Source organism: Sciurus vulgaris (assembly GCF_902686455.1).
Source record: "Sciurus vulgaris genome assembly, chromosome: 3".
NCBI classification, from domain to species: Eukaryota; Metazoa; Chordata; class Mammalia; order Rodentia; family Sciuridae; genus Sciurus; species Sciurus vulgaris.
Genome location: NC_136463.1, coordinates 183,355,647 through 183,379,960, shown reverse-complemented (window position 1 = coordinate 183,379,960; position 24,314 = coordinate 183,355,647). Strand labels below are relative to the sequence as shown.

The 24,314-nt window shown below is 47.4% G+C and overlaps 1 protein-coding gene and 1 pseudogene across 5 annotated transcripts in view; both read right to left on the bottom strand.

The window, feature by feature from the left end:
- LOC306656724 (UDP-glucuronosyltransferase 1A6-like) overlaps positions 1-24,314 on the bottom strand; it is an 84,964-nt gene that overhangs the window by 29,727 nt on the left and 30,923 nt on the right. The window contains exon 1 of one of the 4 annotated variants that reach the window (XM_079132277.1): positions 14,255-15,447. The exons of the other annotated variants lie outside the window; for them this stretch is intronic. Coding sequence (XP_078988403.1) covers positions 14,255-15,115 — 861 coding nt within the window. The 5' untranslated portion in view covers positions 15,116-15,447. Of the gene's footprint in view, positions 1-14,254; positions 15,448-24,314 lie in introns of those variants that run through there. 4 annotated transcript variants of the gene reach the window in all.
- LOC306656735 (nucleophosmin-like) lies at positions 568-3,075 on the bottom strand (annotated as a pseudogene). The gene has a single exon. The product of its transcript is annotated as a nucleophosmin-like (transcript).

The window sequence follows — 24,314 nt, the reverse complement described above, 5'->3', positions numbered from 1 at the left end:
TTAAGGAATCAAAGCACAGAAACTCCATCCCTGCCTTCCACTATTGCCCCACCCTGTACCTACTACATCTGAGGAGAAACAGATCTTATCTCTTGTTCCTGGGAGAACTTCTCTGACCCCGAGCTCTCTCTTGGGGACATCCTAGTTCACCTCTTGACTTTCAACCAGTTCCCAAAAGGAGGCTCTGGAGACCCACTACATCCGCTCAACTCCTCTTTTAGCCACAGTCTCTCTCTCAGAACAACTGATGTTTTGTTTTGTTTTGTTTTTTTAATTAAAATACTGAGTTTATTTCACGTGTATATTTTTGTCTCCCCACCATTTCCATGTCTGACACCACTACTACTATGTCCTATCATAACATTCCATACATACCTAAAAACCAAGCAAAGGATGGAGTTCCATCTTTAAAACTAAACAGGCATTTTGGACAACACATTCTTGGCAATGGAACCTGGATAACATTTATCAAACACGGTAGGGAAAGTTCTCACTTTGCATTATAAAAAGGCCAGCCACATATCAACTGTTACAGAAATGAAAGAAGACGGAAATTTTTAACGAACTGTTTAAACTATTTTCTTAAAGAGACTTTCTCCACTTCCAGAGAACTTGAATAGCCTCCTGGTCAGTCATCCAGAAGCAATTCTTCACATAATTGACAAACTTGGCTTCCACTTTGGGAAGAGAACCACCTTTCTCTATACTTGCTTGCATTTTTGCTTTAATGTCCTCTACAGAACTAGGTCCTTTTGGTGTTTTAGGAGTTTTTTCCTGTTTTTTGAAGGATTCTTGACCTTTTGATCTTGGTGTTGATGGTTTTGAGTCTTTTCCATTCTGGTTTGATTTTTGTGCATTTTTGGCTGCAGTATCTCATACAGATTTCTTCACTGGAGCTTTTTCTTCAGTTTCCTCATCATCTTCATCTTCATCATCATCATCTTCATCATCGTCATCATCTTCAGCAGCAGCAAGTTTTACTTTTTTCTGGGGAAACTTGCTACCACCTCCAGGGGCAGATCGCTTTCCAGACACACTTAGGAGTTTTACATCCCCCTCCTCTTCATCTTCTGATTCTGCATCTTCCTCCACAGCTACTAAGTGCTGCCCACTGATATGCACAGGCCCTGAACCACTCTTCAACCTTAAGACCACAGGTGGTGTGATTTCAAAGCCCCCAAGGGAAACCGTTGGCTGTACAGACATTTTCAATGTTGCCAATGTTACTTTAATAGGACTGCCTTCATAATTCATTGCTTCTGCTTCAACAATGTGCAATTCATCCTTTGCACCAGCCCGAACACTGACCATTCTTGAGGATAACTGGTGTTCATTTTCATCATTATTCACCTTAAAGTGACAATCTTTGTCAGCCTTCAGTTCACAACTGCAAAGATAGTTCTGGGGCCTCAGGGGGCTCATGTCCATGTCCATCGAATCTTCCATGGGGTGGCAGCACGCACATAGGTGGGAGAGAGGCAGACGGAAAATAGGCTGCTGCCCTAGAGAAGAGACGCGCAGGACGGAATCACGCCAGGGCAGAACGACTGATGTTTGGCCCCTGATGCAACCTCCCTACTGGATGTGGCCCTATCTGCTGATTCCTTAAATTCTCACATGGCATTCATGAGTAGCAGGAGGGTTTAAGAAGAGATCATTGCTAAGGTAGCTTCCCAAAACACAGAGGGGGTTCCTGGCTTTCTGCTTGGGTGCATTAACTTCCAAGGACATCACTGTAGCTTCAGAGGACACTATCTGAAGCAGTTTTCAGCAATACATCAACCATCGAGGGATCTTAAAATTAAGATATGATGATCTCATTGTGCAAAAGTGTCTGGAAGAATGGTGGAGGGACCACAAAAAATATCTCCAGGGGTCAGGCCAGCCTATCAGTGGCATAAAGTGCATTCTGAGAGACTCATGGCCCCAAGGGCTGCTCCCCTCAATGCCAGAGTGAGCCAGAGCCTGCCTGGGGCCTGGCCCTGTCTCAACTTCCCCTGCCCTGAAAGAAGGCCACAGTCTTCTGCACTCTGGTTAGGGATGTGTGTGGACACTAACTGAACCTGTAACATCCTGAGCTTGTCATGCGACTTTCCTCCAGGATCACTTCCCTTCTCTGGACACCCTTGCACAGTGGCCTTGGAGTATAGGGTGAGTGCTCATGTGCAATGTTACCTGCATAAAATCACAAGAGGGAGTGGCAGGTGGCTGAGGAGTCAGACTTTAAGAGCGTTGATGCCGACACAGCTGCTGCTGAAATCTTGGCAAGGGGCGCTGCCGTGGACATTTCCAGCCAACACCACGTGCCCTGGCAGGGGCAACAGGTTGATGGACATGGACCCCACTGCTTCTGCCCAGAACTCAATATTCTCTCTTACTTCAGTCCCTGCAGTAACACTGCAGGAGAGACCCTGGGGCCACATTACAGCTCTCCTGGCCTGGAGGGCCTCACACAGTGCCTGGTGCCAGGTGCTAGGACACAGTCAGCCCAGGGGTTCAAGGGGGTGTCTGCTCCGCTCCAATCCAGTCACCAATCCAGACTCGAATTCTGTCAAGGCAGAAGGAGGGCAGCACATGAAATGTTCTTGATTTTGTGCAAAACAGTTGTAGAAGTGACACAGGCCAAGCAACACCTCATTGGGCCTTTTTTTGTTTTTGTCTTTGGTATCAGGAATTGAAGTCAGGAGCACTGGACCACTGATCCACACCCCCCAGCCCTATTTTGTATTTTACTGAGAGACAGGCTCTCACTGAGTGCTTAGCACCTTGCCATTGGTGAGGCTGGCCTTGAACTCCAGATCCTCCTGTCCCAGCCTGCCAGCTGCGGGATTACAGGTATGCCCCACTGAGTTCAGACTCACTGGGGTTTGTATCATGACAAGAGAAATCTTAAATTACAGCTGGAGGAATTCCTGGCTTCTGGTGGGAGTGGCATCTCTCCCTCCTGACCAAGGATCATCCCCAAATGAGGCACACTCACTCAAAGGCTCTGAGGCTGAGGACAGCAACACCCCTTTGGGGACACTCAGGTCACAATTCACCCAGACTTGCTGCTCAGCTGGGAGCCTGACCTCTCTCCTGGAGGCAAGACAGGCACTGCCACCTTTGTGCTTGTAAGTATCCGTCCTCCAGTGGGGTGTGTGATGATCTATACTAGCCAGCCCGAACCCTCCTTGAGGCCGTGTGCAGAGGGCAGGGCAGGGGGCAGGCGTGCAGAGGGTCAGGGACACACCCCTTGTGACAGAGCAAATAGAGGAGTCCACCAAGGGGCATGGAGAGCGCAGGGCAGCAGAAGAGCCTGGTCTGAGAAGGCAGGGCTGCCACACAGGGCAGACTGTGTGGGCTTCCCGTCCAACACTTAGGACTCCATCCAGATGAAACTCCAGAGAAGACAGTCTCTAGTCTCTGGTTGTCGAAAGCACAGCAGGGATGCCTGGGGCTTGGAGGCCGAGTTGGGGTTAGGACTGGCCACTGAAGGTCATCACGTGATAGCAAGGAGCATTTCCTGAATGTGTTGGTGGCTGCACAAGTCTGCACAGTTGGTGTACTCAGAAGTGCACAGTGAAGTGGCACATTCACTGCATGTAACTATCACCTCCATGATGTACCCAGCACACACTGCGTTCATACCAGGCCATTCGAGGAGAAAGAATCTCTGCTGGTAAAGACCAGACTGACCAACAACCAACATACTCCAAGGCAAAATAACAGCAAAAGAGATACATCTAATAATATTCCTTCACGAGGGCTCTGGTGTTTGAATTTCAAGGGTAATTTACGTGCATCACAACAGAAGAATCTGCTCAAGTGGAACTGGAAGTAGTTTTCCATTACAAAATGCTAATAAGAACAAAGGTTTCCTAGAGAGGCTGACAAATTGCTCTTTCTTCTGGACACTCTCATTGAGGTTCCACCCACATTTTCTTAGAAGAAATTCACGTTACGACAGAGATATCCATAATGATAACAGGATCATAGGATAGACTACCAAAGAGAAATTGGACATTTAATCAGGAAACAACTTTAATTGGGCTAATTCCCACAAGAGCAAGTCATTTCCTGTGTCATCCAAGTGAATACCCTTCTTCTAGACCCTCAAGTGTACTTCAGACCAACACAGAACAGGTGGCCCGGACCTCAACCACTCTCTGGCCCACAACATTTGGTTCAGAGATGAACAGGAGACTTAATCAGAACCCATACTACAGAGGACTTGTACTAGGATCCAGGCAACCAGACTGAGGCTAGAGTCCCTGCCACTGGGCTCTCTGGATGCTGGAGTGGCCATCATCTCCATGGAAGCTGACACCAGAAATGGAGAGAAAAGTGGGTGCTGGTCATGTGATTCGACTGCAGCGCAGGTCAGTCTTAACAAGACATACCACATTGTCCAATATGTGAAAACAAGTTAACTTGTGGCAGAGAATCTTCCCGAAAATCATTGCATCAAGAGCACGGTGGCGTTGCTGGCACTCGGGATTTCGCTGTTATCGTATTAAACGTAGGATGCCCCACAACACACCACCTCCGCAGCTGGGCACATTCATTGGAGACACCTGTGCACGTCAGCGTCAGAAGCTAAGACTGCTCACTGTAGCACTGTCCTCAGCAGTCAAAACCAGTGTGAAACCCAGTGTCCATCAACATGACAATCGATAAATAAATCGTGTGTATTCACAAGATTCTTCACTGAAAATACACAAACCACAAGGTGCAAGAACACTCAAAACACAAACCTCTCAAACACAAGGTACAACAAAAGAAACCAACAAACAGCATGCATGCTTCTATCAATGTAAAGTGCCAGAACCAGTCACACGCACATGTGTTCTTCAGAGAACATACTTAGGTGTAACCTGCAAGAAAAAGTACGAATAATCATCAAGAAGTCGGAGGAAAGTTGGAAAGGGGGAATGAGAGAGAACGCGCGCCCAGGGCAGATGCCTGCACACGGATACACTGGAGTGGTCCACGAGTTTAAAGCAAAAAGAAGAGTGCTTTCAGGGTCCCTCGGCTGTGCTGCAAGGGTGGGTCCCTAGAGATGAGACTCTGTCCACCATGGGACCTGGGAGACCACCTCCCCACAAATCCTAGGCTTCTGCGGACTTCTCGCCCATCTGTGGGTGCTAAGGCTGCTGTGCCTGACTGGTACTCACACTGTAGCAGCTGGTGTGGAGCAAAGCCTGCTGCTGGATCAAGGAGTTGCACGCAGCACCAGGTAAACAGGTGCTCGGAGTCCCATGTGGATACTGCTGGCCGGCTCCTTCCAGGCATTGCTACTGGGGCCTGGAGTGCTGTTTCACCGTCCTCCCAGCCCCAGGTTCCAGGATGCTCTACTAGTTACAGAGAGGAAGTTGGCATGGACTAGAGGATGAACCTAAGGAGTTGGGGCAGACACAGGGCAGCTAAACTGATACCCACATCTACTCCACCTCTCATCTGCACCCCTAGCCTAAGCTTTGAGAAAACACTAGGAATCGCTGCTATGCTGCTGCAGAGCCATCAGCACCATGCAGCCTGGACACCCTCAAATGCCCAGCCTGCAATGAGACTTCAAAGGTCATTTGCACTGAGCAAGTCTACCACAGCCCAAAGACCCATACAGAGTTTCACGTGATGAATACAGTTGGTCCCGGCGCTTATGCAGTGGCTGATGTTCAAAGGGTACTTCTTTCAGGGTCACGGATCAATCAGTCCAAAGGACACCATCCGTGTATCCCATGGCAGGAGCAACATCCTTAGGGTTATGCAATGCTACGGCCCCAGTTTGCCTACTGTCCCCACTCCACCTTTGCCTCGGTCAGGGCCTGCTTCAAAGACCCACCGCCTGAGCAGTCATGTTGCATCCCACGTTTAGGAGGGCTTTGCGCCCTGTGTGATACTCACTAGCACTACGATGAAATTCTCTTTCGCTTTTTCAAGGAATTCTCTTTGTACATTTTGCACTGGGACACGTAAAACACGGACTGATCAGTTATAGACCCAACTGCTCAAGGTCTTGAAAGATACCAACTGAAAGGTGACTTTCTTAAGGATCCCTGTGACTATTATCTCACAGCTCTGATTTGGCCAAAGACCTCAGGTCCCAGAGCTGTCAGTTCACGTTCCTCTCCCTTCATAGCTTCTTGCTGACCTATCAGCCACTTCTCTGTCTTACCACAAGCAATACCACTGGCTTCTCTACAGAACTGAAGGTCATCTCCCCTCCTGACTCTCTCTCTCCTTTGTTTTGCAGTGCTGGGAATGGAACCCAGGCCCGTGCACACCCTAGGAAAGTGCTCCGCCAGCCAGCTCTTCCACTCCTCGTTTTAGGAAAGGCACTTACTCACCATTACATCTGCCTAACATGCATCAGCCAAAAATATGTGCAGTGCTTAAGGATACGGTGTGAGCCAGCTGAGAAGACAAGTCTCTGGTGAGTATCATCCAGAACACAAGCAAAACAAAACAAAACCTGGTTGGGAAGAGAGTCCAACATAATCAAAAACTGAGAGTATTCCTGGCTAGCATAACCCACCTGCAAGAAATACTAAGAAACACTTCCGGTGGGAACCAAGCCACCTCTTTAGATAATTTGAATCCACACACAGGTGCACAAAACAGCAGTAACTGTAATCCCGTTACTGTAAGAGACGATAGGAATGCACAGTCCTTCCCTTGGTTCTCCTCTCAGATCTAAAAACAATTCTGTTTATGATTGCAGCAGGGGCCCTGCAGCATGCACAAGTGTCATATCTTTACACTAATGCTGCCTAGGAGGCAGGCGGGAGCAAAGGTGATTGGGGCTAAGAAGTGACACCAGGAACCGTGACCCACAAGAACAAGTGAAGAGAACCAGGAATGATACATAACACAGCTAATACAACAAACTCTGTCACCATAAACCTGTTCTTTTTTTCTTCATGTTCTTGAAAACGTACACAGTTATAGCAACAGTAACACAATGCAAGACAGGTCAGCTTGAATCACGATGGCTACTGGTAACTTAAAATTTACAGATAAGCTCTAGGTATATTCAGAAAATAACTGTAACAAAGAGTTGGAACTACCATTAAAGAAATTAAAAGACAATACTAGAACAACATCCACTTAATGCAAGAAAGAAGTAGGGAGGAACAGAAGAAGAAAAAACAGGAGAGAGGAATAGATCAAAAAAGTAAAATGGCAGACATAAACCCATCTATATAAATAACAGTATCAAACATAAAGGGGTTACACAACGTTCCAAAGACAAAGCTGGTCACTTGGCTGAAAAATAAGGTCCAATGATATCCTGTTCAAAAGCATGAACACATTCATGAAAAAAATACATTTCTACAAGGTAATGTAATGGAAAAGAGATTTTGAAAAATCAACCACAAGAGGGTGGAGTGCCTGATATCTGACAAAAAAGAATTTGAAACAGAAAACACTACTGAATGTAAGAGGGCCATTGGGTAAAAATACAAGTGTCCACCCAGGTACAATAAACTGAGTACACAGCAAGCAGAAGGATCACAAAGAGCACAGAGGAACTGTACCATAGCACAACAGAGAACATCAACAACACCAAGCTGGTGGGAAATGCACACAAACTGGACAAAACCTTCAGCTGGGGAACAAAGAGAAGAGACAGGACTCCAATCATTATCATCAGGATGGAAAGAGAGAAGCTACACCAAGCTCACCAGAGTGAAAACGTACTACAGAGGCTCACTCCAAACCATTGCCGCCCACAAAGTAGATGGCATCATATGGGAAAGTCCTGGGAAGAAACCAACTACTGAAACTGCTTCAAGAGGAAACACAAAATCCATAGGACTAGGGCCAGTGGAAGGATTGAATACGTAATTCTAGAACTTCCCACAAACAGAGCCCAGGACCAGACAACTTCACTAGGAAATTCCATCACACAGGCAAAGAACGAACCCCAGTTCTTCACAGTTCATTCCACATGATGGGAAAGTAGGAAACACCTTCCAGCTCATTCCACGAGTCCAGGAATACACTGACCCCAAACCACACAAAACCTTCACAATAACCTAAAACAAGCACATGCAGAAGTCCTAAAATAAATACTATTATACCAACTCCAGTGACATCTCAAAAGGATTATACAGCATGGTAAGTGGGGCTGTCCCAAGAATCCAAGGGGGACTTGACACCTGAAAATAAATTCAATTCCGTGACTTACCACCATATCACGGAAGAGAGCAGAGGACGCACCACATGTTCACCTTAGCAGGCACAGACAAAGCATTTGACAAAATGCAACAGCCCGTGTCTGAGAGCAATACTCAACAAACAAGGAGCAGATGGCAATGTCCTCAGTTGAACCTGGGATCTACAAAGACCTCCAGTCCCACTGCCAGTGCAGACTGGACGTTTTCCTTCTCAGATCAGCACCAAGAACCGAAGGACTGCTCCGTCCGTTTCATTTAACACCATCTAGAGCTTCCACCAAGCAATGAGGCAGCAAAGGGGACAAAAGGCTCCGAATTGCAAAGGCACAAGAGGAGTCACTTCAGTTAGGACACAACTGGATTTTCCACGCACAACATCCTGAGAATTCAGTTAAAAACTGAGAACAAATGAACACCTTCAGCAGGAGTTCCAGAGCAACACACAAAGGTCGACTGCTTATCCGCACACCAGCAATGAGCGATCCAAAATTAATGAACACATGTCCGTGGAAAGCACCATCAGAAGGATTGATTCTGGGGGAACGATTCAAGTTTCCCATAATAAAAACGACAGAATGGTGTTCAATGATATTGAAGAAGACCTGATTAAACAGGAAGGCACCTCAGTATGAAGATTTATCATTGTTAAGATGGCAACGGGTCTCAAGGAGATCTGCAAGTTAAACACGATTCCTGGCAAAATTCACGATGTTCTTTTTAATTGACCAACTAATCCTAAGATTCACGTAGAAATTCAAGGTACCCACCACCGCACAAACCATCTTGAAAATGAATGGCAAGGTTGAGAGGTTCACACTGCCCCATTTCAACCTTACTACATAGCTACAGAACTGTCCACAGCAGCACCACTCACAGCAGCCCAAAAGTGGGACCCAAATGCCCACGAACTCACTGACAGATGACAGGTGGTACATCCATAAGCGGAATATGATTCAGGCATAAAAGTGAAGTACTGATACCTGCTGCAGCATGGGCGAGCCATAAAACCATGCCAGGTAAAAGGCAGACACAAAGCCACACGTTGTATGCCTCCTGTGATAGGAAACGTGCACAACAGGCAGATCCACAGAGACAGAAAGGAGACAGGTTTGCCCAGGCTGGGTAGGTGGGAATGAGCAGTGGCTGCTTTAAGTGGGTAAGCGTCCTTTGCAGGGATAACGAAAGGTCTGGAACAAGATGGTGGTAGGTGTCTGGACTGATGTCAACAAACGGTTGACACGCTTTAAAACGGTAAATCTTTTTATGCGTATTTTATCACAAAGAGAAAATGGCCCGATCAGCTGGAAAGACAGTGTGGTGGCACCTCAAAAGCAGAAACTTGCAGCTACCACAGCACCCAGAAATTCTACACCCAAGAGAACAGAAAGCACATGTCCACACAAATGTGCACAAGAGTGTTCACCACACTTGGATCCTAGTAGCCAGAGGGTGGACGCCACCCAAAGTCCTTCAGCAACAAGCAGACACATAGTGTGACACACCCACGGACTCGATCATTATTGGCAATAAAAACCTGTGTTCACCACAGCTGAGCCCTGACTCCTGATGCAGGGGGAAGCTGACCACATGTGTGTTTCCATTCCTGTGAAACATCCAGAAGAGCCACACAGACAGGGAGCAGCTCTACAGTTTCCAGGGTCTGCAGCAAAGGAGTAGTGACTGCTGACAGACAAGGTGCGTCCTGGAGGATTGCCAGATCGTGGTAAGGTGCACCAGACAGTCTGCACAAATCTTGAATGGAAAACCAGCAAACTATAAAGATTCAGTGAGTGAACAGCATGGCTCGTGAATTACTATCAATAAAACAGTTTTTGAACACCCACTTAAAACAAAAAGGGTTCCAACAACACACAAAGGCATGAGAAGTAACATTACCTAAATTGTTAGGCAAGTGTCTGGTTTTGTGGATGTTCATGGCCAGCACTCAGTAAACACCCTGACTCATGCCAACTTTTGTCACACTCAGAAAGTAACTCATTAACAGAATCACTGCTGCCAAAACTCTCCACAACTGGTAACCTCCAAGAGAATGTCATAAAGATAAGCTTGAGATGTGGCAAGAGAAGCCAAATATTGAAAGCTCTACAGTCACTGGTCTAAAACATGGATGTTAAAAAGTGCCAGTTAAGGATGACTTGCAATTTGGGGTTCTGTGTCCCGTCTTGCCAGGACTCCACCCAGGCTCCACCAGGAAATGCCAAGATGTGAGCCTGCAGGAGTGTCTCCTGTACAGTCCTGGAGGGTGTCGGGTCCTCAAGGCCATGCCACCGCCCTGGGGAGAGTCAGTGAAATGCACGTGGCGTTTACTTACACTGGAGACCCCAACCATTGACATTTGGGGCCAGACAAGGCTTTGTTGGCTTTGGCACATTCTTACCCACCGTGGGATTTTCAGTCCCATGCCTGGCCTGTGTGCCACATGACGGTATCATCCCTCCAGCTGTGACACCTGAAGTGTCTCCGGTCATTCCCCCGGGGGGCAAGGTAGACTCCTGTGGAGAACCACTATTGACACGACTGTGGAACACAGGAGTAGGAGCTTCCTATCAGTATGGGACCAGGCTCCAAGGAGGACAGCACCAGGGCTAATTTGCCCCATCTGTCTCCAAAGCAGAGTCACATGCTGTGTGGGGCCATGGATCCTCAGCAGCCCTGTAAAGAGCTGAAGCACACACTGTCACCCCATTTTCAGAGAGGAAGCTGAAGTCCATGGCCAAGAGCCCAGGAGCAGGCTGGTGCCTGGGCCAACTCACCAGTGAGCCTCCTTCCTTCCCTTCCTGTGGTCGGGCATAATGGGGAACGGGTGGTGGGCAAGCAGGAGCAGGGGTATGAGTGACATGGGCCTGCCTTATTGTGCTGGGTTCTGAGGAGCCTGCAGCCTCAGGCATGTCCCAGGCTAACTGGGGGCCTTGACCCAGAGCCTTGCTCATGAAGTGTGCCAGTAAGACAGTACCTGTCCAAGACCTCGCTCCTTGTTACCCTAGCGCCCGGCAGCCCCGTACCACTGGGCGGCATTCGCGCTTCCACCTGCCCCGTGGACTTGGTTTGCTGGCCCTCCCACCACTTGCTAAGCGCTGCCTTCTCTGGATAGAGAAATGAGCAGTCAGATCCAGCCGCCCCCTGTCCCAGCCACAGAGCTGGGTTCCAACCCAGGCCTGTAGCTCCCACCCCTGGGCTCAGACAGGACCCATGCTGGGGCCAAGGCAGGGATCCCTGGGGCCAGCAAGGGGCTTCCCAGGACGAGCTGCGGCTGGGGCTCAGCTCTCATTCTGGCCCTGCTCAGCGTCTGGACAGGGAGGGTGTGCTTCCTCCTGGAGCCCAGGCTCTGGCCACAACCTGGCTGCAGGGTCTGTGCAGTCCAGTAGGGAGAGAAGAAGTATGTCCTCTGCAAGGTTTGAGAGGGGACTGGACTGGGATTTACCTCGGAATTCCTCTGTTCAGAGAAAAATGCTCCAATTGACCTCTAATACTTGAACACAAAGCTAAGTCCTCTTTAAACAAAGATATTTGCAATCTGAGCTCCTCAGATGGAAAAGATGTTAGCTGTGAGACAGAGGGAACCCAACTAAATGGCAAGAGGACCACACACAGAGCATGGTCTGGCTTGGACTTGAGCCCCTGTGAGCAAGAGGAGAAGAGCCTAGGAATAAGCTTCTTTTCTGAGGCAACACTGGGTGAGATTCTGGGAAAGAAGTGAGGCTCAGAGGTAGACAGGGTTGGAGAGGAGCTGGGAGAGCCTGTTGCCCAGCCCCACCAATAGCACTCTCGGGGCAGATGACAAGACCCGCAGGACTCGGTAAGTGGTTTCAGAACCTCTGGGCAGCCTGCTGGCCCATCTTACAGGTTCTCCTAGAGGAAACCACCATCCTGACAGTCACGAAGCCTCTCCAAGGACCAGTGTGGGCAGGAGCAACTTGGCAGCCTCTGAGGGGGGATGAGGTCCTCCTCCAGCAGAAGAGAGGCTGCGGTCCAGACTCTATCCTGGACTAGGGGGCATGCGACCTGGTCATGCTGCCACAGGGGAGGGTCCTGCACATCAGAGGGACCCCGAGAAGGCACACTTACTTGAGGGTGAGTCATGGCACTGTGCAATGCTCACCGCGGGCCTGGCTTCCAAGGGCTTCGCCAGTTTTCCTCATAAGCATATGAGGATTCCTCAGGCTGCAGCATGGAAACCAGTCGAGAATTTCCTGTACAGCAGTCTCACCAACTCTGAAGGCAGCACTGAATCACTGTCTGTTCCCCTGAAGTTCTGGCACTGTTCCTGTAGCTCCACCTGCCTGTGCTCAGGCATTAGCTGACTGTGGCCCTTGCCGATGGAGCAGTACCTTCCCGAAGCTCCAACTCAAGGCTTTATGACCTCGGACATGTCTTCTTTTCATTATGGATTCAGGTAAACACACATAACTTTAACGTTCCGTGGTTTTCAGCTTTGCTTATTTGTCATGGGACTGGAACTGAACCTAGGACCACGCAAGTGCTACAGGGGCACAAGCTCTACCCGAGTGACCCAAGTCAGCCATTTCAACGTGAGGGACTCAGGGACTCCTTCCACTCCACCGGGTTCCCAAACACGTCCAGCACCCCAATGTGCACGGGCTTCTTTCTCCACCCTGTTCTCATGGTTTCACTCTTTGCAACAGAAACTCGGCTCTGATCATTTTTATTCCTAGTAATGAAAACTACAAGCTCGGAAGACACATCATGAGACAGAATGTTCTCTGTGGGTAACGCGTGGGTCTGGAGTAGAGATGCACCTAAGGCCAAGCCCCAGACAGTCCATGGTGCTTGAAAGTACATGCACCCGGCTGGGCTTGCACCAGGCTGACCATGACTCCCTCAGCACAGACAGGACTGTGCCCCAGCACACCTAACGTGATGCTTTTGTCTTCCTGTGCCGTCAATTCCTTTGTAATAAGAAACGATCACTTTTCATATTTTTTGAGAAGTTATTGAGTAAACACATTGGTTGATATTTACTCCATTCCTAAGTTTCAGAAGTCTCTCCTTCACACTCTGGACTTCCTGGAGCATGCTGAATTATGCTCCTGTGCCCATCCTTGGGTTTCACAGTAGCTATGGCCAGGTGTGTGACCACACAGCTGAGCAGGTGTTAAAGAAGGGTGGAAGGGTCCTTGGGACCTCTTGGAGACTTTCTCTTGGACCAAAAACGCATTGAAAAGGAAAATTCTGGCCGGAAACAGAGGAGGGGGCTGAATCCATTCAGAGGGTCATTATTTGGGATTTTTTGTTTCGTTTTTTGTACTGGGTGTTGAACCAGGCGCACCAAACCCTGAGCTACCTCCTTAGCCACTTTCTTTTTCATTTTGAGACAGGGTCTTGCTGTGTTGCCAAGGACTCACTAATTTGCTGAGGCTGGCTTTGAACTTGTCATCCTCCTGCCTCAAACTCCCGAGTCACTGTGATTACAGCAGTGTGCCATCAAACCCGGTCATGGTTTGAAATTTTGAGAAAACCCCCCAGATCATTGTTTTCCCAGGTAACTCTGAGCTGCCTCAGGAGGGCATCTAGAAACACATGTCTCATTCCAGGACACTGCTCCCATCAGGGCCAGGGAGGGTGCACGTATTGTGGGCCACACACATCTCTGCCACTCACTCTTCCTTGTTGCTAATGTCCCAGCGAAACTATGAAAACCCTGCTTAGCTCAGGGCCATTTTAAAATGGGCCTCTAGGCGGAAGGGCCCACAGCTTCCCTCTAGAGTAGGGCCAGGGACACGGCACAGGACACGACAGGGGATGGTCTTGGTCTCACCCGCCCAAGTCGAGCCTTCACCTCGGTTTGCAATGGAACCGTCCTAAGCCCCTGCAATGCTTGTGGGACTGTCCCCCGTGACCTGAACCGAGCACGTCTCTTCCTGAGGCCCAGCAAGGCTTCACTCCATGGCCTCCACCTCACCTGGGCCTCAGGTCTTCCTGTCCTGCTGCTCCACCTACCACCATTCCTCTGACAGTCCTGCCCAGGAACAGTGAGTGAGGGGGACAGAACCTGGGAGAACGACACCTGCCCACAGAGACACAGGGAAATCCAGAGGAACAAGACCACCCACCTGAGACAGGACACCCCGCTTCTTGCAGTTGGTCCCTCCAATGAAGACCATGCTGGGCATGGCTGGCCTGGGGTACTCCAACACAAAGTCATATCTCAACAGCCACACGGGGTCCTTCTGATACAAGGCAGGCAGGCTCACCTCTCCCTCGAGGAGGTCTGATGCGAGCTCCTCGTACTTTGAGTAGAGACAATGGAACAGATAGCTCTCCAGGAAATTAACGAGGAAGTTGGCCACGCGCTGGGGGAAGGTCATGTGGTCTGAGAACGTGGTGTAGCACCTGGGAATGTAAGACACGGGGTTCGGGCTACCGCCCCAGGCATGCTCCAAGGAACACGGGAAGCCCCTGAAGAGGTACACAGAGGCCAGACCCAGGTACTCGGCCAGGATCACGCCACAGGGTAAGGCCGGGTCGGTGAAGAGAGCATCGAATTTGCTCTCCTTGAGGAAACTCAGCGTGTCAGAGTCCTGCAGGAGGCTCTGGCAGTTGACGAAGTACATGTCGATGACAACCATGTTATTCCTGTACTCCGTCTGAGCAGCAGTCAGCAAGGATCGCTCAGCAAAGTGATGCTTTCCAAAAGAGCGGTAACGGTCCTCCATCTCTTCCCGGTCATAGGGCACGGGGTAGGCCTTCCTTGTGTACTGTTTTGATTCTTTCAGAAGCAAATTGACTTCTGGCACCACCACCACGATGTCATGTCCCCGGTCACTGAGACGCTCAACTATGTCCTTCATACTAAGCCAGTGGCTTCCATCCTGAGGGACCACCAGCAGCTTGTCACCTACAACTGTGCCCCAAACTGCCACGAACAAAAGCCCTGCAGAAACTCTCTGAACTGCAGGAAGGAGGACAGACATCCTACCGGGAGTGGGAAACAACAGTGGACTGTCTGTATGCCCAAAACACAGGGCTCCCGGCAATTCTCCTAAGCCAACTGGTGTTCTCACACCTTGGCTGCTTCTCCCTTGCTCTGAATCATGCCCTTTGAGACAAAAGAAGTCAAATTAATATTTAACCATATTTAATCACACAGTTGCTTCAGACCATTCACACCCTTGCCAGCCACCATCTGAGATTCTGGCTTCTTCACTGTTTCTGCTGAAATGCCTTTCCCTTTCTAAAGAGGCCTTGCCACAGTTTGAGGGCGCCTGGATAGAGCTCTGAGGGCCTGTGGCTCTGTGTCCTGAACTGGATCCCCAGCCACGGCCAGGGAGGAAGAGCTGTCCATGCTTTACACTCTCCTGCCCCTTTTCCCAGAACAGAAACAATAACTGAACAGTTGAAAAAATTCAAGGCTGCAAACAGCATGGTAGCACCCACCCCACACCTTTTGGTCATCACAGTGAAGGCTGGAGGAAAAAGTGAACTGCAGAAGCCACGAGGCCTGTGTTCCTCTCCCTCACGCACTGTGCACAATAACCGAGGCCTCTGTGGAGGTGGGTCATGTCTGTGCAAGAAAACAAGGGAAAGAATCATCTTCCCAGTTTAAATACGTCCTCAGTGTATTTGAGGGGAATAAGCCATTATATGTCAACATTAATCACCCTTTTGAAAAATATCTACAGCTCCCAAAACATACAGAAACAGAAGAGAGGCCTTCCTTCACATCCTCACAAGGCCCTTTTGTGGCTGGCCTCTTAGATGCCAGCCGCACCCCGTTTCCTCCTCATTCAGTCTGCTGCAGTGTCCAACACACAGGCTCTGCAGAGCTCCACAGCACCCTCAGAGCACATGGGCCGGAAGCAGCAATTCTTAGTACGACCACGGAAACCGTTCCACGTCACACACCCACGAAAAGGACCCCGGGATGGCCAGGGATCCTGGCACACTCTTAGCGAACCTCTGCTGTAGGGGAGGCTTGGAAGACGTCTACTACTCAGGCTGAAATGTACACATATTTAGGTTTCCAGGCCAGTCGACCCCTTTGCAAATGACTCAGTCCTGCACTGTGGCAGGAGAGCCCCATAGACAACAGTCACAAATGGGCTGGACGTGTCCCAGGAAAATCAAGCCGAGGGTCAGGGTCGGCCTGTGGCTCTAGTTTGCCAATCCCTGCTCCAGATTACGATGATGACCGGGTGGCAACTCCAACCCGCATGTCTACTCGGCCTGCTCACTCCCTTCTTTTCAGGGCTGCCCAGGGTCCTTTCAACCAGAACTTCCCTCTTATCAAACATCCCCGCCGACACTCCAAAGGCCCTTCGCTCCTTCACCAGCCACCTACTGCTTCTTCACACCCGTCTCCCCCATTCGTGGGAGCGCCTCAGGCAGGGACAATGTCTGCTCTGTTCTCTGTGCATCCCCAGTGTCCAGAGCAACGTCAGCTACGGGAGGCTCTCCATAAATCCCTGCTGAAGGAATGAACCAGCCTTGGTTTGCCTGCCTGTCTCAATCCTGCACTCCGTTTCACTCTTCAGTGAAGGAAGGAGGTTCACTCATGAAACAGGAACGGGCAAGGACCCCGTGCTCCTTTCCCAGGACGTGGCCCCTACTCTGGAACACATGCTAAGGAGAGGCCAACCTCTCCCCTTGCATGTCCTCCCGCAGCACAGAGCACTGACACACACAGGGACTTACCCCCACTTGGGCCAGTTCTGCAACACCAGCAGGGTGTCCACAGGTCAGGGCAATTCTGACACCAACCAGAGTCATGCTGACCTCACGAGTTCAGGGCTCCGTCCCATGAGACTGTCCCCATGTCACACACCACAACTCCTGTAGACCTGGCTACACACCAGACGTGCCATATGCACTTCCTGTGCTCAGCCCTTCACTAGAAAGGTACTCGGACCCAAGGAAGTGGCTGGCCACTGCTTGACCCCCGAGGCTCTTACACAGCATGCAGATCAACACCCAGCTGAGGCAGCAGCATCTGGGGTGGGTGAAGGAGGACAGAATTCCCCTGCAGCCCCAGGGGCCCCGCCTCCGTGCCTTCGGCCACGTGGAATCTCTCTACATCCGACCTTGTTGCCTTTTCTCGTAGGTTTCCTTTTGCTTTGCCATGAGCCACTGAACCCTGTCCACTGCTAATCAGCTCAACGCTCAGCCCCTTTCCCCTCCCCTCCCTCCAGTCACCTGCGTGGTTCCCCTGGACACTTGCTCCGAGCTTGTGGGATTTCCAAAATCCCACATTAGCAAGAGTCAGGGACGCTCAGTGGGGCTGACTGTGGACAGTAACTCCATCTACCTTTATCCTCCCACCACTTAGGAAAGTATAAGGGTTTGGAGCTCTGGTAGGAAATGGAACAAAAACCAAAAGATACATTTCTCAGTATGTGTCACAATGCCACACAGGCAAGTGCTTCCTGTTGTTAGGAAGTTACCCTGGAGAAGTCTGTGTCTAGTCAGCATGGGGTGGCAGTCCTGGAGCAGGGGTCAGAAAGCCTGGTGCCTGCTTCCACTCTGGCCACCTGTCTTCCAGTGCAACACTACATAACTTCCAATTTCTCAATGCACACCCAGGGACAGGGGTTCATGTTTGTTCTGCCTGTTCATTGCACTGCTGAGGGAGGGCCCAGAGAACATCGGGTGTGGAAATGAGGTTTTCCCAGTAAGAGGCGGTTCCCAGAATTACTGGAACAGACTCTCCCACAGCTAGTCACGCACACTTGAACTGGCACTCCAGGGCCGGTCCTGACCTGTGACTTTGGCACTAGATGCAAGCTGGGGCCCTAGACGGGAGAAGAGGCCTGAAGAACAGATTGAAGGGGCCTTCCCATGTGCACAGCTGGCCCCAGACACATAGCCAAGAGGCTTATTCATTCTTCAAGGCAAGCAAAGACAGCTCTGTCCAGGCAGGGGCAGGCTCTAGGGCCTCTCCTAGGCGAGAGATGCCTGCCGGGGTCCTGTTGACAGTGACCAGAGACAGCAGGGTGCCAGAGTCCTGTTCGGGCCCAATCTGCACAGCAATGAACCCCAGTTATGACTACAAAAGAAGCACAGTGCAGGTTCACCCTTCCAGAGCACACAGGAGCTTGGCCGGCTCCTTCCATTCAGAACAAGTACATCTGGACAGAGAATGGCTCCCAGATGAGGTAGGAGCAGCAGGAGGGCTCAAGCCCTACATTCTTTCTACGAGGCCCCCCACTCCGCTGAGATTCGTGGTCTGGACCCTTCCAAGCAGAATCTTGCTCTGGAAACCAAATGGCTTATGTTCTAATTCCATGCAAGCCTGAAGGGACTAATGGACACGTCGAGATGGAGATGAAGGATGGACCTAACATCACTTTGCACAGCATCACCACAATGGTACCCTGCAAGCTAAGACAATGTGTGGAAACACTCCTCTTTGCCCTCTCAGATTTGACTCTTCTGCTCTTTCTGCAGTGAGGGGTGCATGTGTGTGTGTGTGTGTGTGTGTGTGTGTGTGTGTGTGTCCACTCTGGACACCAGAGTGGACAATCTGGAGTGTCTGGTTGTCACAAGATGAGTCTCAAAGGACACCTGCCCTGCAGGCCCAGTGCAGCCTTGAGTGTGTAGGATCACAGCCAAAGCCAGTTTTTCTTCAGATTTACTACAGACCAGTGATGCAGGCTTGGGACAGAAATTAAGGTCGTGAAGGAAGTGGGTCCTGGCATGGAACCAATCTCTGTGCATAAGGAACTGATTCCCCAGAACTGAAAGGAGGTCTCTTGGCATTTCAGGTAGAGGGGCGATGTCAAGGTGTGCTTGGGCAATTTCCTACAAGAGCAGAGAGCTGGCTGGAGCACCTGGGGAGGCGTTCACTTGCTGGGTGCCACGCTTCCAGATCCTTGAATCGCCCACAACTCATGACAAGAGGCCCAGGACCTACAAGAGTTCCTAGGACCTGCAGAATATTTGAAAATAGGAAAAAGAAACAGGTTCAATTTCGGATATAAAATGAGATAATCAACTTAATTAGCATATCATTAAATATTAATGACATTAATTAAATATTAATGAAAATATAACTATGTGACAATCCTTGAGTGTTCTGCTCACTGGGTTACATAGTACATGTAATGTGGGATGCAATTTCATCCACTTTTTGTGGGGTCTGGTAACTGTGCCATCAGAATTCTCTGGGCTCAGTTCGTGGGGTAGGTCCAATATGGCCAAGTCTGAATTACGCATGATGGTACTAGGCAATATAGAGTCATTTGCAATGGGCACCTGTCTTACTGCAGGTGCTGTGTCTATGACTTCCCCTGAGCGTTGCAGCAATATCACAGGTAGTCCCAGAGCCCATAAGCATTGTAGAGGGTCCCGGGCCACTAAAGAAGCCATGACAGAAGGACTGCTAAGAGGATGCATAAATTAGAACTTTCACTCACTTGTGTTTACTAAAGGCACTGTGGGATACCAGGGATGGGAAGGAGGCATAACAGGGTTCTCTATATGAAAAACTCATGACATTGGACTTCTTCCTACACCTAACATCTTCTCAGCTCAGCACCTTGTTCCCCCACTCCTCCTCATCCTGCAAGGTCACCTGTCATCAGTTCTCTCTGCACCCTTTACCTCTCTTTCAGAGTATGTCTTATAATTTGTAACTGATGAGTCTTCTGTTATACAGCAAGCTCTAACAGAGAGACCCATGCTCATCTGACAATGGTACATCCCCAGCACTCAGCCAGGTACTGTGGCTTTCAATAGATGTTTTTGAATTAAGGATCCTTCACCTTAAATAATGAAAAAAAGAGTCAATTGTGTTATTCTGTAAAACCACCAAAACCAACTCAATCCCTCATCTGCTGAGGGATTAGAGACCACCCTAGGTAAATTCTGCTGCACTTGGCATTCCAAAGATCAGAGTAGAGACATTGTCAAAGACATTTCCTGTTCACACAGGAAGGCAGCTAAGGGCACTTGGGCTCCAAACCAGGATGGGGGAAGCTTGATCTTTTATTAGTATGTAACTACATCCCAGCCCCAGTTCTCCAAAGCTAAAATTGGTCTTAGCTAAAAAGACTGAAGCTGAATTCATTCCAGTTAGACCCAGATACCAATTCTACTGAAACTTACCAAAAATTTAAAATGACTGAGTGATTTTTTTTTCCTATTCAGTCGATTTTAATGTTCTCCTGAAAAATCATCTGTTATCCTTGTTAAAGTGTTTAATTACATCCCTGGATATAATTAGCCTAAAAAACCTCAGGAATATTTTGTTACAGGAGGCCCTCTGGAACACACCTTATGTAGGGCCTCAGGCACTACCCATATGCCCCCGGGAGGACTTCCCTCAGCCGTACACTACCTACCTAGTTCTCAGCTCAGCCAGTACAGCAGTGCTTTCAAATTAACAAATGACCCAATCAATAAACGGGCAAAGGTACTGAAGAGGTATTTCACACAAGAAATACAATTGGTTAACAAATACATAGGAAAAAAATGTTCAGCATCTCCACAATTAGAGAAATACAAATTAAAACTACCCACAGGACTTAAAGTCAGCACACTACAGTGACACAGCCACATCAATGTATATAGCAGCTCAATTCACAATAGCTAAGCTATGGAACCAACCTAGGTGCCCTTTAACAGATGAATGGATAAAGAAAATGTGGTACATGTATACAATGGAATATTATTCAGCCATAAAGAGAAACGAAATTGTGGCATTTGCCAGTAAGTGGCTGAAACTGGAGACTATCATGCTAAGTGAAATAAGCCAATTCCCCAAAACCAAAGGCCAATGTTCTTTCTGATATGAAGATGCTAACACACAGAAGGGATGGGGGGAGAATAGAAGTTTAGTGGATTAGACAAAGGGGAATGAAGGGAAGGGGGATGGGAATAGGAAAGATATAATGAATTGGACATAATTTTCCTATATTCATATATGAATACACCACCAGTGAAACTCCACATCATGTACAACCACAGGAATGGAATCCTAAGTAGAATAAGTTATATTCAATGCATGTATAAAACATCAAAATACACTCTATTGAAATCAGGAAAACTACCCCATTCACAATAATCTCAAAAATAAAATAAAATACTTGAGAACCAATCTAACAAAAAAGGTGTTAGACCTCTACAATGAAAACTACAGAACACTGAAAAAGAAATTAAGGAAGACCCTAGAAGATGGAATGCTCTCCCATGTCCTTGGATAGGCAGAATTAATATTGTCAAAATGGCGATACTATCAAAAGCACTATAAAGATTCAATGCAATTCCAATTAAAATCCCAACATCTTTCCTCTTAGAAATAGAGAAAGTGTGATGGGTTGACATATTTGACTCCATGGAAATGTTATAGGCCAGGCTATATGGGCAATGACTAAACAGACTCCATTTTACCTTGAGACTCCATATTATGTAGGAACTGCTTCTCCCATGGGAATGCCCGCCTCTGTACCCGTCAACAGTTGCTTAGCATGACTTGTTTGACAATTCAAAATGACAAAATGGCAATTCTTGTATAATGAAAAATTGTTCTCTTTTTGATTCCTAGTTTCCTAAACAATGTACCATGTTAAGGGTGATGTCAATAGTGATTGTTTAGATGTTAGTAACCATTCTTTAGTTTGTACCTAAGTAAGGTCATTTTGACCCACTTCCCCCTTTGCTGATGATTTCAGATCCCTTGATGTTAGTTTGTAATTTTGAATCATAGCAACAGACACTTATGATTGATGTACGGATTTATAGTATAAAAACCCCTGCAACCCTATGGTTAGGGCTGTTCTCCCAATAGCAATTTTTGGGGCATTGTGTGAGACAGTCAGCCAGCTGGCTTAATAAAGACTCTTAAATTTGGACTTCTCAGTTGTGATGGGTCTGTTCTTAAGTTGCGCCCCATAACAAAAGCAATTATGAAATTCATTTGGAAAAAAAAAGAGACCCAGAATAGCCAAAGCAATCCTTAACAAGAAGAGTGAAGCAGGAAGCATCACAATACCAATCCTTAAACTATACTACAGAGCAACAGTAACAAAAACAGCATAGTATTGGCCCAAAAATAGACAGGTAGACAAATGGTATAGAATAGAAGACACAGAGACAAACTCACATAAATACAGTTATCTCATACTAGACAAAGGTGCCAAAAACATTCACTGGAGAAAATATAGCCTATTCAACAAATGATGCTGGGGAAAATGGAAAACCACAGGTAACAAAATGAAATTAAACCCCTATCTCTCATCCTGCACAAAACTCAACTCAAAAGCAGATCATAGCCTTAGAAGGTCCTGGGTGGTTCTTGCAGCTCTGTTGACAAAGGGAAAGGAGAAAGAAACAACTTGAACAGGCGCAGCCTCTTAGGTTCCTGTAACTTCCATTCCCTTGCCTGGTCTTGTCAGCAGTCATGCCTTTCTGCACTAGTTTTGACACACATAAAAGTTTCCCCACTTTGCAGAAAGATTTCAGTTTCCCATAAGTTGCCTGAAAAGTCACTTTTCACCAAACATCCACCAACATATGACAGAATATGACTCTTATAAAGTCAGCTGAACCTTGTAAGAAGCCAGACTATCAAACACAAATGCATAATCTGTCCCTGATAATAAACTGAGATAAGACACAGGATGTTTCCCCAGAATTTAGCAACTATGCATTTGTCAAGAACATCACTCTCATATTTATCAAGACTACTTCAACTGCAAATGATCAAACTAAACTGCAAGACCAACACCATTATTCTACAATTTGTTAGAGATGCATAATTCCAAAAAAGAAAATAAGTGGAATAAATCTCGGGGAAAGAAATTATTTGAAGATGATACTGCATGCCTAATAAATCTTACAAACTGATCAGAGAAATTAAGAATATGACTTGATACAAGATAAATGTGCAAAACCCAAAGTTGAACTTTAATTACAAAAAACCTGTTCAAAATAGGAAAGGAAAAACAGACCTCTGCACAATGCTTTCAAAAATAATAAAATGCCTAGGGAATACATTTAAAACAAAATGACAAAATGCTTACAAAAAGTACAAAAGTGTATTGATGGACCTAAAACAAATCCTCTAAATAAGAAGAAACACTATTTCCAAATCAGTGGACACAAAAGAAAAAAAAACATGGCAGCCTTTTTCAAATTTGAAAAAAATATTTAGTGTAATATTAACAGAATTTCAATGGTTTGTTTTTATTTCTTAAGAGTGAAATGAAACTATTTCAAATTTTGTGAAGGAAAATACATTATAAGAATTACCAAGAAAATTTTAAAAACTAGAGTGAGTATGAGGGCTTGCCCTCCCAGATATTAAAACTTCCTACAAAGCAACTTGATCATGAATGTCTATAATTGAAGAGTGTAGCCCTCTCCGAGGACCCTGAAAGCTTTTGAAAGAAATGTCATTGGAACCAGAAACAAAAGAGCAAGCAAATTTAGGTCAGCTGTGAAAAGGATTCCAGAGAGGGAGCATTAGACATGAAGATTCCAAAGAGAGTGGGATATAGCAGTTTCAGAGGCTGGCAGGAGGCAGTGAGGCTGGAGCACAAGGACAATGGTGAGCTAGAGAAGATCAGAGGCTACACGTGTCTGTTCCACCCTCCTGGTCCTGGTGCCTTCAGGATTGCTGAGAAGGACAAAAGACGCCTGGCAATTTTCTCCCTTATCTGACCAATCTTAATATCACTAAGAAGGGAACAACTCAGTTTTAGGACACCTTCTGATGTGATGCAACACCAAATGCAGAAGACTTACTGATGAAGCCTGCTTCTCCAATGAGTGGTGTCTAGATGAATCGGACCTATATTGACTTCCAGTTCACTGGAACAAATTAAAAAATAATAATAAAAAACACCACAAGAGGACAAACAGGCAAACCACAACTTAGACCATTCCACAGGCATCAACCAGTTACTGAAAGGATCACAGCAATTTAAAAAAAATCAATTGGGAAGGCAGAATTTGTGCTGGGAGGTGATGGTGACAGGTACAGGAACAATGAGCCACTCCAATGAAGGAAAAAGAGATCGGACTCAACTCTCAGAGCATTTTTTACAAGAGAAAATGACATGACATAAAAAACAGGTTTGTAGCATAATCTACACACATCCAAAGTTAAAATATACCTTTGTATTTTTTAAATTGTAGTACAATACACAATAAAAAATTTACCATCTGATTTATTTT